Here is a 17,377-nt window from a genome sequence, read left to right on the forward strand (position 1 = left end):
CATTTTCTTTTACTTTCACTTTCAATGATAATGTTAAACAGGCTAAATAGAGAGGGTGAATCACCATAACAGGGTGAATCACCATAACAGGGGCACAGACAGCAATAAAAACCCAACATGGGTTATAACCCTTCTCCACTCTATCCAAAACTACAAAAAAAAAAAATGTTTTGCTGTAAGTCATTCGACAAGCAAATAGTATTTGCTTTAATACAAAAATCCAATAATGGTAATGCAATGCTTAACCAGAAGTTGATTGTCTAACTACATGTATGCTTGATGACTTCAATTAAAGACTTCATTTACTTTAATTTCTGCTAATTTGTTTTGATCCTTAAATTCTGCTTGAGCGACTGAATTTTCTGCCATGTCAATTCACATTCTGATTGCTTGTCTGTAGGATCTGGCATCTCCCGCTGTGTGGTAGAAATTCACAGGATGCCAAAAATTAATCCCTAAACCTGTTCTTTCCATGTCACGGCTCTGCAACATTAGTGATAAAACAGTGCCAATTTATCCTTGTTATCGAAATGCAGTGCCTTTCCTTTGTATTAGCACAAAACATGCTCCTACATATGCATTATACAGATTGTATAAGGAGCATTTCAAATTTGATCATCCATATAATTCTATATATAATATCTCTATACCTTTCAATGAATGTCATTAACAAGACAATTCCATATTATTAATCTATGTAAGACAACAGATTTCGGTGTGTTCATCTTGCAGGACATAGAACATTGGTACCCAATAATAAGATATTTATCTTTTGTTTCTCTAGTTACCATGGTAATGCTTTTGATGGGTATCAACTGGTTTCCATAGCAACTAATTGAATGGCTGCTAACAACATTGCTGTTCTGATGCCGAGTAAGACAGATTTGCAGTTTTTATGCAAGTCAAGGTGTATGTAAAACATTTTTGTGTTGGTTAATAATTTAAAGGACACAGCTTTTCTATTCATTTTTTATTTTTCATTTTTTTATGGTTCACCATCCAGAGATGCTTTGTCCTGTGCCCTGCCTGCATTTTTACTGTTCTTTCTGCCTGGAAACTTAGAAAAGTCCACAGCGTCCAAAAAGCATCCCTTTAGGTCAAAATCGGTTTTAGACCAGCTAGAGGACAGCGATAGTAAATCAGAACCACTTGCAGAATTGAGTGATAATGATTCGTGGGGAAATTCGTCATCAGACACTGAAAACGATTTTGCGACTTTGCTCAGCGATGTGCGAACTTGGCGCTATATTTCAAATTTCAGTGTTTTTGGTTTGATTATATTATTGAATTACATTTATTATTATTATATTATTATTTTTTATGAGTATTTATTAAATTATAATTTATCATTTCGTGTTTCAAGTTTTATCATATCCGGAATGTTTACTAGACTCTTGTTCGGACAGATTTCAGGGAGCTATTCCTAAATTACAGGCCTACAATAAAAAAAACACATATTTCCATGCAAAATAATGGTACCGCTTTCAGCACCAAAAATCTGAAATAATCATACCGCCAGGGAGGTTAAAACCCCCAAACGATATATGTTTTCTGAAAGAAGAGACCGTGAAGAATAAAATAGTGGTAATTCCAATTTTTTATTTTAAATATATTTTTATTAGAAAGTTCTCAATAGTCATAACAAAATATGGCTCAGTATTGTATACAGATATAGAACAAGACATTTCAGATTCAACCCTAAAGAGGTCTTGTCTCAAGTGTATAAGCATGTGACAGGCAGTAATAACATATACCATATGGTATAAAAGGTCACAACTTCTTATTTGAAGAAGTCATTCAGTTCTGATTTTTTTATGTCACACAATTTGTGCACAACAGTTTATCAAGCTCAAAATTTCAGGAAAGAATACATTATTTCAAACTAAAGGGAAAAGAAATAGAATATATTACCAATATTTTTTTGCCAAATTATGAGTCAGTAAACATGTCAAACGTTAAAATTGTGTGTGCCCGTAACACAACAATAAATTTTGTTACCTTATTTTATACATAAGTTACACTTTGAAAGCCCCTACATATCATAAGTTTAGAGTTAACGATGAACAATGACCCTAGAATTATTGCCCTCACTTCATGAACAGTGATATGTAACGTGTAGCACAAGCAAAGTTTTCATATGTAGTCAGGCACCTACAGGTGTGTTTCTGTTTGTATGTGCATGTGTGTGGGGCCAATTTTTTTTTTCTTGGGGGGGGGTGGTTTAAGTGTTTGAGTGTAACTTTATTTTTTTGACACTTTTTCACTAAAACTTTATATCACATAAGGGACCAAAAATCTCTAATGTGATATATTGTCTTTTTAACAGGTTCTCTTAATTGAGGCATCAGGGATCCTTTAGACCCCTAATGTTTCATTTATCCTTCATTGAATCTAATGCAGTGCAAGTCACATTCCATTAGCAATATAAATAAATAAAAATGGTTCAGAAGCTTCTGAAGATGCCCTGTGGGAGGGGCAAAACGCATTAGGCAGGGACATCTGAAGACGTCACATCTGGCCTGTGGAACGCACACTGCGGCAGCGTTTCCAGTTCAGCATTACATTCCTATTTTACCCATATTATTAGTGTAACCTGATTTTATATCATTTTAATAAAATGATAGCATTACGCTATGTACATTTCTGTGATCTTCTCTGCATATGACTATCTGTGAATCCTGCTGTAGATTTGGAGGAACGATGGAGAGAAGAACCCAGACTTAAAGTTGTTTACACAAGTGCATTTTGACTTTTAGTATTTTAAGGGTCAACACCAGTTGGTGAGTAGGAGGGGAGCACAGCACGATCTCTGCACCATCAAAAGCCATTGCACTGTTGCATTTTGTTTATGGACTGCACTTGTTTAACTTAATTGGACTATTAAGCACATGGACTGAATTTTGAAATTTAGAAGTAATGTGTCATTTGATAGGAAATATATGGTAAATAGAAGCACCGTTAAGTTATAAATGTTATAGTTCCATCACGCACTTCTCAAATACAGCTCCTGCTTCCACACTGCTAAACAAACCTACTACACTACTCTCATCAAAACCTTCTCATCCAAACCTTGTCAACTCTTTTCTACCCTACCAACCAACACACCAAGTCCAACACCACACTCAGCACTTTCCTTCATTCACTCCTGTTACCACTGAGGAAGTTGACAAACTCCTTTCTGCTGCCCACCTCACCACCTGTCCTCTGGACCCTTCACAATTACTGCAACTACCTTCCTGATCCATGCTAAACTCTCTAACCCACATTTTCAACCTCTTCTTATCTTCTAGCATCTTTCCCTCTCTGCTCAAACATGCACTTGTCACCCCCATACTTACAAAAAACCCTCACTGTACCCCACCTGTTTGAATAACTTAATGTCCATCTACCCACTCCCGTTTGCCTTTTCCACAGTCATATGAGTTGCTACCTCATTCACAACAACCTTTTCACTCACCTACAGTCCTGCTTCTGCCCACAACATTCCACTGAAACTGCCCTATTAAAATTCACCAATGACCTACTAACTGCTAAAACTAACGTCCACTACTCTATACTCATACACTTAGACCTTTCTGCTGCCTTTGACACAGTTGACCACCCACTCCTCCTCAGTAAACTCCATTCCCTTGGCCTACGTGACTCTGCTCTTTCCTAGTTCTCTTCCTATCTATTTCAGTGCACCTTTAGTGTCACATACAATACCATCTCCTCTGCTTCTCTTCCTCTTTTTCTTTTGGGGTACCCCAAGTCTCTGTCCTTGGGCCCCTCCTCTTCTCTCTCTGTACCTCTTCCCTGGGCCAGTTGTTAACCATCCATGGCTTCCAATACCATCTCTATGCTGATGACACCCAGATCTGTCTCTCAACTCCTCAACCCACCCCCTCAATCTCCTTACGTATTGCAAATTTACTGAGCAACATATCCATATAGATGTCACACCACTTCCTCAAAGTCAATCTTTCTAAAACCAAGCTTGTAATATTTCCTCCTCCCTGATCCCCTCCCAATGACTTTACCATTGAGATCAACGGCACAACCATTTGTCCCTCCCTACATGCCAGGGTGCTAGGTGTAATCCTAGACTCTGACCTCTCCTTCAGCCCCCACATCCAATCACTGGCTAAATATTGCTGCCTCAACCTTTGCTACATTTCCAACCTCCACAACGTCCTGACTAACAACACCACAAAACAACTTATATACTCCTTGGTTTCTTTCCCGCTTTGACTACTGCAGCTCCCTCCTCCATTGCCTACCCCTACACAGGCTATTCCCCCCTTCAGTCTATTATGAATGCTGCTGTTAGACTAACACACCTTAATAACAGATCCGGGACTGCTGTCCCTCTCTGCCAGTCTCTTCACTGGCTTCCACTAGCCCAAAGTATAAAATTCAAAATACTAACCACAACATACAAGGTCATCCACAACATCACCCCAAGCTACATCACCAACCTAATCTGCAGATATCACCCAAACCGTCTTCTCTGCTCCTCCAAAGACCTCCTGCTCTTCCGTTCCCTTATTACCTTGCCCAGTGCTCATCTCCAGGATGTCTCCAGAGCCTCTCCAATCCTCTGGATCTCCCTGCCCCAGTATGTTAGCTCCTATCCTGTCCGCTTTTAGATGATCCTTGAAAACTCATTTATTCAGAGAAGCTTCAGGAGTGGAACTCATGGAACTCCTGATCCTGCATAGTCGTGAAAAACTGCACAAAATATGAAGCTTTCTGTGGGAACGGTGAACACAATGTTGACAAAGTGAAGCAGGCTGTCCTAGGATGGTTCAGGCATGCTGACAAATATTTCTATGCCAAAGCTTTCCAGGCATTACTTAAAGTGTTACTAAACCCAGGACCCTGCATTCACTATATCTGGTCTCCCACAGTACACACAACATGGAAGTGCAATTATTTTAGTAAATATAAACTGCTAAATACCTTTTCTCATCAGCAGTTAGAGCAGTCTTGTGACTTATATCTGTGTCCAGCCCACCACTAGCTAAAGCTTGGAGGTTGAGTTTTCTTTCTGCTCTAGGAGGATGGAAATCCCCTGACCTCTGTCTGGACAGTTCTGATTGGCCCTGCGCTGATCACATGCACTCTCCCAAGAAAGATAAAAAACCTATCTGGCAATACACACCAAACTGAGCATGTACAGAAGGGCTACAAGTTAAGTCTGTATCAGGTGGTCATTTCAACAAGAGGAGGGGCAGAGAAGAAAGGATCAAACAGCCTTTTTACACATTACAGAGGATTAACCCCTTAGGTTCCACAGTTAGTATAACAAGCATGCAGACTGATTTTACTGTTGTGGGCTTAGTAACACTTTAAACACTGAGATAAATGTGTAAATGTAGTAGGGGACTATAAATTCAGTTTCCACTCCTTGAAATTTGCTCTTTTATAATAAGTCCTGGTTTGACTTGAACGCCCCACGTGTATACAGTGTATGTGTGTGTATGTGCATATATATATATATATATATATGTGTGTGTGTGTATATATATATATATATATATATATATATATATATATATATATATATATATACACATCCTTCTGCTCTATAGATGCATGTTCTGCACCCTGAACATTCTCCTTTAGGCTCAGTTCACACTATTGCGTGCCGTGCGGCCTGTGTTTGCTCGGCCCGGCAGCCCATTCATTTGAATGGGCTACTGTACCACGTTTCCCACAGGAAAAGGATGCATGCACCTTTTTAAAAACATGGCTGCAGAAAAACTGCATGGTAAAATATAATAGTGGTGTAGCGCTGATAACTAAATGTGCAAACTCCACAATAAAAAGATAAAAAACATAAATCTCATAAATGAATGAATATAAATATATAAGTGATAGATCTTTCAAGATCTAGAAAAGCAGAGTCTCAAACTGTGATATTATCATTGCACAACATACATATGATGAAGCTGGTCCTATGCCCGGACCCTCATACAGTACAGAAAAACTGCATGGTCTTTTTGGCCTTGCGGCTTCCCTGCAGTTCCCGAACCTGCAAATGCACTGCAGGCTGAGATGCATGGGGATGCCATTCATTTTGAATGGCAGCCCTACGTGTCTCGCAAGAGCAGCGTAATTGAGCTGCAGGTGGTTGTGGGTGTGGGACCCGCCTGCAAGTGTGTAACTAGCCTTACCTTTATCCTTGCCATGCTCCTCTCTGAATCATTCTCCTTCCCTTCTATCCACCACCATTTCCCTCTCTGGTCTCTATCATTCTTTTCTATCAATGCCTACTCAATGCCTTTACTCACTCTGTCATTGATCAAAGTCCACTGCCATTTCCTCCATATACAGCTCTCAGACTGTTTATAAATCATGGCTTAATGCTCCTCATCTTCTCAGATAGGGCACATCATCAGCTCTGTTTGACTAGCATAATAGGTGGTAAGGGATGATGCGGGTGCTGGCGATTGAAGCAGGGTAGCGGCTGGATGCCTGGCATTAGCAATGCTACTGGCGCCCCTCCCTCCACATTACACCAGCTGTTCCCAGGGTATGCTCCCCCAGCCTACCAGGCACATGCCCATATGCCCTGTGGCCAGTCTGGGCCTGTTTGCAAGTAACTACCAGAGTCTTTAATATGGCACAAAAGACAGTTTCTAAGTGTATCTTCAGAGTGCAGAGTGCAAAGTGCAACATGTATCAGTCCTTCTTACCTCCCTTTGAATCAAGTTTTTAAAAGGGGAAGGCAGCAACATGCACCAGTCCTTCTTACCTTTAATTTGAATCACGTTGTTGGTTTAGAAGATGAATCCTTTTTCCTTTGTCAAAAGAAGTATCAGTTTTGATGATAGGCCTGAAGTATAGTGGCACTGATCCTTCCTTAAAACAATATTAAACTCCAAATCAAAAATGTAATATGTTGCAGCTTACCAATCATTAGATGTGGTGTCTACATTAGTTTTCTTTCTCAGGATTTTTTTCCTTCTATTTTAACCTGGTGATCTAGCCAGTAACAAACCTCCTGTATTGGAGTGTCCCACTCCGGATGAATGAGCGCATGGGGCACAGCAGACAGCAGCATTGGCACTCTGGGGAGGAGGGTAGTGTTAAATGTACTAGCATATTTAAAAACACTAACAAATTGAAGCTGAACTCCAGATCAAACTTTATAGTCAGTTACAGCAGTTTTTTTTTTCCTTTTGGGATAAAGGTTTTACATGAATAAATAAAAGCTGATCATTGTAAGCACCCCTGTCCGTTAAATGGGTTGTCTCATCCCTGTAATTTGATACATTTGGAAGAGAGCTTGCTCTTTTGAAAAACAACAGACTTACCGACTGGCTCCCCAGATGAAACTAGAAGAAAGAAAGCTTAAAAAAAGAAAACCAATTCAGCCATTATATCTAAGAATTGGTAAACTGAAACATAATAAATGTTTGTTTTGGGTTTAATACTGCGTTAGTTACCTTGACGTCTACTTTCCGAACCTTTCTATCTATACTAGGTCGCCCACTTGTAGGTTGGATTTGCTGTTCTACCATTTGCCACAACCTAAAAGGCTACAAAGGTACTTAATCTTCCAATGACTCGAGTAGACATTGGCAAAGTGCTGAACTTGTTTGTGGTGATGTTGAGCCAGCAGTGCATGTGATGTCAACCTGGAACAATAAGGGGATTGTGTTCCTCATTGAACAGATTGGGCTTCCCTATGTGACTTCCAACTCGACGTAACTTGTCATGATCAATCATTGGATTGAATTTGTAGAGTGGACTAAGGTTGAGCCCCCTTGATATGTTATCAGTCTCCTGTGAGTACACTTTATGTTGAACACCTCGAACAATGACCTTTTCTGCTTTTGAAATTCCCTCGATGGTGGGAGGTCCTTTACAGATGTGCAATCCACAACACTCTTTATGGTCCTCAGTATTTGTTGCAAATTGATGAGCAACGTGGATAAGTCATGCTATCGCTCATACAACAGAAGACCACTTCAAAAAGCATTCAAAACAGTTGGAACTCAGCTTCATCTTTGACTTCCCAGAGGTGTTGAGTGTAATGGCATTAGCTCTGATTTCTTTATCAGACTCAGGATTAACCACTTCAAATGTAGAATCTGTGTGAATTGTGATCGGGTCATTGTTGTGATACCATGGAAACCTGAGGAAGTTTCTGTTATCTTCTCGAACAATGAAACAGTTGAACATTTGCTGAATGTCAGCCACAAGCAGCAACAGGTTCTTGTCTAAAGTGGAGGAAAACTCTTATAAGGTTGTTGTTTAGGTAAGCCTGGTGAAAAGGACATTGTTGAAGGAAACATCTTTATACTGGGCACTTGACTTGAAGACCACCCTGATTTGGCTTGCGAGGAAGCTACATGACATTCCTCAAGTTCCTTGAAAGATGGTGCAGAATCAGCATGATCTCTCACAAACACCTTCTGCATAAATTTAACAAAAGTGTTTTTTCATCTCTGCATGCTAAACATTACTTGATAGTTTCTTTCTTGAGACAAGAAATTGTAGTGATGCCACCCAGCTGTTGGAATTGTCCTGATTAGAACTTCTTAGAAACTCCTTGTCTTTCATGATGGCTGTCAGCTTATTGTCTTTAGTTGTTATATTGAACACTGTGGAACTGACATTACCATCCCAAAACTGAAGTGCCTTGTTATCTCCTTGTGTGAAGAACTGTTGCATGCCCTTAATGAAAAGTCTTTCTTTGACATGGTAGTGATTTGGGCACTGCTCTAAACAAGTAATGCCACCATTTGGCAGGACACGTGTCTTGAAAGAAGGACATTACCCAGACAGACATTGCCCTCAATAACACAGCCTAGGTCCAGGCATTGGACATATGATGCATCATGTGGCCAGCTGATTTGCTGGTGAGCATTGGTTATCCTTGGGATGTCTCTTCCGAAAAGCAGGAGAATATCAGCTTTTCTGTCAAGAGCTGGTATACAGTCAGCTATGCCTCTCAAGTGAGAGTGGTGAGAGGCAGCTGTAGGAGTAGGGATCTTCTCTCGGTGGGCTGGAATCTGGCTACACTCCATGAGAGTGGGCAATGATATTTCTGTGCTGATATTCAGGGGAGCTACTACAAGAACTGTGGCTCTGCTGCCTGAAACTTCTGTAATGGAAGCACAGGTGCCCAGGGTGTAGGTTAAGGTATCTCCTGTTATGTTTAACAGATCAATAAGCTTTGATCTTGCAAGAGATCTGTTAATCTGATCATCTAGAATAGTATACATCTTTTTCAGGCGGTGTATACACAAACTAAACATATTTTGGCACAGGATTTGTCACATAGTCCTTCTCCAGACATCTGTACATGTAGAGAAAACATGTACATGTATGAAACACTGTTTGGTCTCTGCACTCCCCGCCTTGCTTTGCCTTAGATGGTTTACCCATGAACAAAATGAGACTGTCTTGAAATGGAAGAAGCACGTGCAGGTAATTATCACTGTTGCATTTTATGCACTTAAAGTGGTTGTAAAGCCCACCCTTTACTTACCTGAGCCCCATCATGATCCAGCACTGTGCATGAGAGCAGTGGTTCTCTTGGGCTCTGTCCCTCCTCACTGGGCAGAATGCTAGCAGCGGGAGCCATTGGCTTCTCTGCTGCTGTCGATCAAAGTCTGTGACGAGGGAGAGGGGGGGTGGGGTCGTGCCCCTCTGTGTCTATGGACACAGGCAGCCTGGCTTGAGCTCGCAGAAGTGTCCCCATAGGAAGTGGCCTCCTATGGGGACACTGGATGAAGAGGAGAAATCAGAATCGCTGGCGGGGGACTCAAGAGGAGGAGGATCAGGGCTGCTCTATGCAAAACCATTATACAGAACATATAGAGAAAAGGTGCAGCGCTATTAGTACGAATAATGAAATATCAATATTGCTTCAAAATAATGAGATTAAGTCATAATTCTCATAAATGCGTTATTCAATCTAGCGTCCAAAAACACAAAAGAGTGTGACATGCAGATTCTGTCCGGTCTCCTTCCTTAATAAGGATAAATGATCCGAAGGTGAACAGGGAAATAAATGAAATGCGCACTCACCAGAAGTGCATTTATAAAATGCATGAAAGAAGTATTTCCTTTCTCATCAGATACATCTAGGTCCTCGGCTCTCAGGTCAAGCTGCATTCTCTGGTCCTCACCACTCATTCATCATGGCCAGATTCCCTGATTCCTCAGACATTCATGTACCTCTGGGGTCCCTCCTTAAGCTTGGTATTGCGAAAGGGTGGTGCTCATAAAGAGCCCAATAAGGGACATCACATAGCGTGATACTGCGTAAAATACTTTATTTCCAAAGCAGAGGTGAAAAAACAAAGAAACAAAAATACTGACCCCAGTAATTTCAGATGGCCACCTGCGGTGGCTAAGATGTCCAGTTGCTGCAGCCCTTGCTGCTATGCACGTCCTCAAAGGGTACAGGGCCATTATACAGAACAGGTATAGTTGTGTTCAAAATAATAGCAGTGTGTTGAAAAAAGTGAATAAAGCTCAAAATCCTTCTAATAGCTTTTATTTCCATACACACAAATGCATTGGGAACACTACACATTCTATTCCAAATCAAAACATGAAGAAAAATATATCAAATTTGTGTTGTTCCTCTAAACAAATTGAAGAAAAGTGAATATTAGACTGTTCAAAAAAATAGCAGTGTTTGTATTCTTCTTTACAAACTCAAACATTACTATATAAACTGAAAAATGTTTGAAGATTTTGCTTTCCTTTGAATCACTTAATTAATATTTAGTTGTATAAGCACTGTTTCTGAGAACTGCTGTACATCTGTGTTGCATGGAGTCAACTAGCTTCTGGCACCTGTGAACAGGTATTCCAGCCCAGGATGATTGGACTACATTCCACAGTTCTTCTCTATTTCTTGGTTTTGCCTCAGAAACTGCATTTTTGATGTCACCCCACAAGTTTTCTATTGGATTAGGATCCGGGGATTGGGCTGGCCACTCCATAACGTCAATCTTGTTGGTCTGGAACCAAGATATTGCAAGTTTACTGGTGTGTTTGGGGTCGTTGTCTTGTTGGAACACTTATTTCAAGGGCATTTCCTCTTCAGCATAAGGCAGCATGACCTCTTCAAGTATTCTGATGTATTCAAACTGATCCATGATCCCTGGTATGCAATAAATAGGCCCAACACCGTAGTATGAGAAACATCCCCATATCATGATGCTTGCGCAACCATACTTCACTGTCTTCACATTGTACTGTGGCCTGAATTCAGTGTTTGGGGGTCATCTGACAAACTGTCTCCGGCCACTAGACCCAAAAAGAACAATCTTACTTTCATCAGTCCACAAAATGTTGCGCCATTTCTCTTTAGGCCAGTCAATGTGCTTTTTGGAAAATTGTAACCTCTTCAGCACATCTTTTTTTCAACAGTGGGACTTTGCGGGGGCTTCTTGCAGATAGCTTGGCTTCACATAGGCGTCTTCTAATTGTAACAGTACTCACAGGTAACTTTAAACCTTCTTTGATCTTCCTGTAGCTGATTGTTGGCTGAGTCCTTGCCATTTTGGCTATTCTTCTATCCATTCGAATGGTAGTTTTTTGCTTTCTTCCACGTCTTTCAGGTTTTGGCTGCCATTTTAAAGCATTTGCAATCATTTTAGCTGAGCAGCCTATCATTTTCTGCACTTCTTTATATGTTTTCCCCTCTCCAATCAACTTTTTAATCAAGGTACGCTGTTCTTCTGAACAATGTCTGGAACAACCCATTTTCCTCAGAATTTCAGAGAGAAATGCACTGTAACCAGCATGTACAACATTTGCTGCCTTCCTTCATTAAATAAGGGCAATAATTTCCACCTGTTTTTCAAAGAATGAATGACCTCACTAATAGAACTCCACACTGCTTTATTTTGAACATGCCCCTTTCAATTAGTGATTCAATTACACAGAATCAGCAGCATGCATGTCATGACTGTTGGGTCTGTTGGATTTCTATTACTCTACTATACCTGCTAGTAAATTATTTGCCATTTATAAATGTCATTTCTACCAAAAACAGTGATTGATCAGGTTAGTGATGTCTGACTGCTATTATTTTGAACACAACTGTAAGTATAACATGTTTATTATTTTAGTTAAAAAAAAAAAGCTTTACTGCCACTTTAACAGTAGCCTTACAATCTTTGGCAAGGTGTTCTGTAGAAGCACAGCATTTGAAGCAAACCCCAAATTTCTTTAAAAGCTCTTTGCATTCTTGCAAGGGTGTCTTGCTAATACTTTTCCTAAGTGGGTGTGGTTTGTTATGTATGGCGATTTGGGTTCTCACTTTTCTTGTTCTGATCAGTCTTTGCAGGAACTGTAGTAAGTGTGGATAGAATATCAGTCTTTTGTCTTTTTCACAGACACTGTGACCTTTATGTAATATGCGTGAGCATGCAGCCCTTAGAGGAGATGGGCCACGAGGGTTGGACTCCTCAAAGAGGAAACTTCGATCAGTCTTAGCATTTGCGATTCTCCTAATGAACTTACAGAAGTAGGAAAAGGGAGGAAAGGAAATGTTATTTTCTTCCTTGTACCTTTACCCAAGTGATTCACATTTTTTTCATGTATACCATAAGGTAACTTGGAGACTATAGGGTTGACCCCTCAAGCAGTATCTAGGTAAGTGAGGCTGGGTAGGTGGATATGAGCTTTGGCGAGTTGAAGCGCCAAGAGAAGGTCACTGAGCTGTTGAAACTTTAGATTGTTTTTGCTAGATATTTTGGGAAGCTTTGCAACCTTTTAAATAAACCATCCTCAATTTATTCTGGGCTGCCAAAGCTATGCTCAAGTCTGCATTAAGACCTGGGGCAGGACTGTCAATGTGAGCAACTTTAAGCCTCTTGAAACAGCGGATCGAGGACCTTGCCACCTGATAAGCAGATCTAGCTCTTCTGTAGTTGTGATATCTACTTAACTGTTTGTGGCTTTGAAGGTGGATTTCCAGCCTCTGTAGTTTTCAGGTTTGCCATCAAATTTAGTAAACCTGCCTTAGTGAGCTCTTTGCAAAGCATGTATTTAAGAACATGTCTGTGTTTTCAGATTTTGATTGCACAACAAAGTTAGTTACATTGACTGGTGCGCTGAAACTAAGCGATTTTGATAGGTATGGTGGTGCAAAGATGTTCTCACCTGATAATAGCTCAGAGTTGATTGCTGTTTTGGGTTGCAGTTGCGGAGCAGTATACTGTACTTGGTAGGAGGTATTTGTATAGCCTCATGGTAAGGTGTATTGTCTATTATCTGCATACAGTGCACAGTGCGCATGTGCAGATGATGTCACCAGCCGCTACAAATGTGAATATCTCCTAAACGGTACATGTTTAGGAGATAGTCACTGTACCTACAGGTAAGCCTTATTATAGGCTTGCGTATAGGTGCAAGTCATAAAGCAGACTTTACTACCGCTTTAAGAGATTAGTATATTTAATGCAGTCTTTGATAACTTTTATAGGTAGTAATGAATTGTTTGAGAGCGCCCTCTAGTTGCAGTACCTCATTACATGGCTGAGAAAGGCATGACATTCAATTGGCTGTCTTAGTCCATAAGTACTTGACATTAGCAAGCAGTTCTCATAACTCTGTTAAATTTCCCAAATTGGTTTAACCAAGCATTTACCTAATTTGCTTAGTTCCTAATCTGGAATAAACTCTGGTTCTTGCTGTGTTTCAGCTTCCACGGAAAGTGTAATGTTTTGCTGTGGAATTTTCCTGGCAATGAAAGAGCTAACTGGAAGTCTCTGAAAAATATAGCAATTGCTTTGTTGTGCCTGGAGATTGTTTGTGAAACTCAGGCTGCTTTCTGTCTCACTTGTTTGAGAAGGTAATATAAGGAGAAATCAGAATGGCAAGTAGTAATGCAGGCAGCATCTCCTGTATACATATATGATGCACAGATTGGCTTGTATAACACAGGTGTATTAGAGAAACACTGGTCTATTGCTCTCTTGTATGCTGTAGGATGATGTACAGGCTTGCATGACAATGTCTTAAACTGCTATATACTCCATTTCACATTTCACAGTATAATCCCAAGCAATAGATGATAGATATATAGATAGATTTTTTACTGAATTTTTTTTTACTGAATCTATAAAAGATGTTTTGACTGGAGCTATAAAACATTTTTTTGTCTGTTCTGCTTTTCCAATCCAAGCATTTCAAGTGTGATTTCTATAACTTATCCAGCTGTGGTGAGATAGCTATACCTTACAATCTCAGCAGTGTAGGTAGACAGTGACTCAATCCAAATGACATCTTGCAGATCGTAGAAAGCTTTAATCAAAAACTTGTGCAGTTCTTCACAGATGAATATCAGATAGGTCAAAAATCATAATTAGCAATTACAAGTGATCAGACCAGCAACTAAAGACACTCTGAAAAGAGAGCAGGACTCTTTTTTCAGAGCCTCTCAGTATACAGAGCATCTCCTGGCTGTGAAGTGAGGAAAGGACAAAATTATTTAAAGGCAGACAAACAAACATAATTAGACAAAACTGTAAATGTATCCTTCAATGCAAATCACAAGCAGCAGTGATTATATACTCATCAGCCACTTTATTAGGTACACCCGTTCAATTGCTTGGTAACACAAATTGCTAATCAGCCAATCACATGGCAGCAACTCAATGCATTTAGGCATGTAGACGTGGTGAAGACAACTTGCTGAAGTTCAAACTGAGCATCAGAATGGAGAAGAAAGGGGATATAAATGATGTTTAACGTTGCATGGTTGTTGATGCCAGACGTGCTGGTCTAAGTATTTGAAAAACCGCTGATCTACTGGGATTTTCACACACAACCATCTCTAGGATTTACAGAGAATGGTGTGAAAAAGAGAAAATATCCATTAAGCGGCAGTTGAGTGGACAAAAAATGACTTACTGATATCAGAGGTCAGAGGAGAATGGGCAGACTGGTTGCTGCAACATTCAGATGGTAGGGTCAGAATTTAGCGTAAAAATGAAAGCACGGATCCACCCTGTCTTATATCAACGTTTCAGGCTGGGGGTGGGGGTGTAACGGTGGGGGGATATTTTCTTGGCACTAGCAAGGTGTACCTGATAAAGTGGCCGGTGAGTGTATTTTTGTCCTGACCTAATCCAATACAGTACAATCAAGACTTCCAATACTACAAGATACAACAAGATTTAATTTAAAAGTGTGTAAGACTTGCTAGCAGACCAAGGTTTTATGAGCATCCAGAGTGTGTGCTCCAGAATCCCAAATCACAAACTAGAAAAACCCTTCTGTCATGAAGGTTCAGGACAGGTCTCAGGAAATTCATGAATACAGCGAAGTAGCAAAGTATTCCAATCTGGCACAGTAATAGAGAAACGGGAATTTCATTAGATTAACATTTTGTTATAGTGTATTTCAGTATGGTATTGCACAAATGTATAAAATGACAAGGATGGTGATCTCGTAAAAGGGAAGTATGGTCCAAGCTTGTTTGGCCATACTTCTCATGGGTGTCACAGGAGTGCACTTGCTTTTGCACTCTTGTAACCCAGAATCAGCCGATAGCGGGCTAAAACCCATTTCGGTCTCTGAGGGGATCCTGACAATAATGCTGAGATCCACCCAGATTCCTGCCTGGCAGGTGGCTTAGCCTCTCAGCACCCACTGAGAGCCTTAAACAGCTGCTTCAATCCCCTCTTCTGCCTGGCACTCCAGTGAGCGTTGGAGGTGCAGAGCAGAGATTAGTGATTGACAGTTACTGCTCTCTGCTCAGAGTAGGGAGCAATCAGCGGTCTGGTGAGTGCTCAGTTCTCAGGCTTAGAGACGGCAGGGGACAGCTGCAGAATCCAGTTCATCAGGTAAGTAAGTATCTTCTTCTTTTTTTTTTTTTTACAATCAAGAGCATCTCCTTTAAATACAAATGCTAATACCTGAAATTAGTGAATCAGATTAATATCTTAAAGTGTAAATGAAACATTGGCTCAATGAAACCTGATCAAACCTACCCACAAATTTTGCCTCGGGGGAGCTCTTTGTTTTTAAGATTATCAGAATCCAAGTGATCCAACTTGGATTAATGCCATGAGTACCAGAGATGAGTTCTCATCTCCAAGCTCTTCTGTAGAATAATTTCTTGAACTGTGCAGAAAGGTAGCGTATCATTTATGGTCTGAGCACTGACAGGCTGACCCCCCACCCCTTCAACCTCTGCAGCAATGCTGACAGCACTCATACATTTATTTCCCAAAGAGAACATCTGGATATGACGCTGAGCACATACACTCAACTTTGGTTGACCATGGCGAGGCCTGTTCTGAGTGGAACCTGTCCTGTTAAACCACTGTATGGTCTTATTCACCGTGCTGCAGCTCAGTTTCAGGGTCTCGGCAATCTTCTTATAGCCTAGGCCATCTTTATGTAGAAGAACAATTCTTTTCTTCAGGTCCTCAGAGAGTTATTTGCCATGAGGTGCCATGTTGAACTTCCAATGACCAGTATGAGAGAGTGAGAGCGATAACACCAAATTTAACACACCTGCTCCCCATTCACACCTGAGATCTTGTAATACTAACAAGTCACATGACACCGGGGAGGAAAAATGACTAACTGGGCCCAATTTGGACATTTTCACTTAGGGGTGTACTCACTATTGTTGCCAGTGGTTTAGACATTAATGGCTGTGTGTTGTTATTTTGAGGGGACAGCAAATTTACACTGTTATACAAGCTGTACACTCACTACTTTACATTGTAGCAAAGTGTAATTTCTTCAATGTTGTCACATGAAAAGATATAATAAAATATTTATAAAAATGTGTGAGGGGTGTACTCACTTCTGTGAAATACTGTATATTGAATGTCATTCTTTTATTTTCTAGGTACTGTCTGTGAAGAGAACACAACACCCTGCTTTTCTGCTCCATGTAAATATGACGAGCCCTGCACATCTATTGTAGGCTGTACAGACTCATCTGATCCTTGCCTCTCAAATCCTTGCCCAAAGAATGCCACGTGCCAGGCAACCCTTGATACAGGAACCTATGAATGCCACTGTCAAGCAGGATTCAAGGGAAAAAATTGTGAAATTCGAATGAGGAGATGCCACAGGAATCTTTGTAGACATGGAGGACAGTGCTATGTGACAGAAAGAGGTTCCACATGCATTTGTGCTGTAGGTTATAAGGGGACATTCTGTGAAACCCCAGAAGATGAGTGCCTTTGGAACCCCTGCCAGAATGGGGCTGTGTGCAGGGAAAAAGGAAATGGGCAAGCATGTTACTGTGTTCCTGGATTTCAAGGAGCATTATGTAATATTGAAGTGGATGAATGTATTTCTAATCCCTGCCAGCATGGAGGTACATGCCTCAATCAGATTGGAAGATATACTTGTGTTTGTCCGTTAGAGTTTACAGGTAAATATATCCACT

At 40.5% G+C, this 17,377-nt stretch overlaps 1 protein-coding gene across 1 annotated transcript in view; it reads left to right on the forward strand.

The window, feature by feature from the left end:
* CRB1 (crumbs cell polarity complex component 1) overlaps positions 1–17,377 on the forward strand; it is a 131,047-nt gene that overhangs the window by 40,651 nt on the left and 73,019 nt on the right. The window contains exon 2 of the mRNA XM_089688663.1: positions 16,829–17,362. Coding sequence (XP_089544789.1) covers positions 16,829–17,362 — 534 coding nt within the window. The remainder of the gene's footprint in view (positions 1–16,828; positions 17,363–17,377) is intronic.

Source organism: Staurois parvus, unplaced genomic scaffold (assembly GCF_062004578.1).
Source record: "Staurois parvus isolate SC_StPar_1 unplaced genomic scaffold, SC_StPar_1.0 ptg000450l, whole genome shotgun sequence".
NCBI classification, from domain to species: Eukaryota; Metazoa; Chordata; class Amphibia; order Anura; family Ranidae; genus Staurois; species Staurois parvus.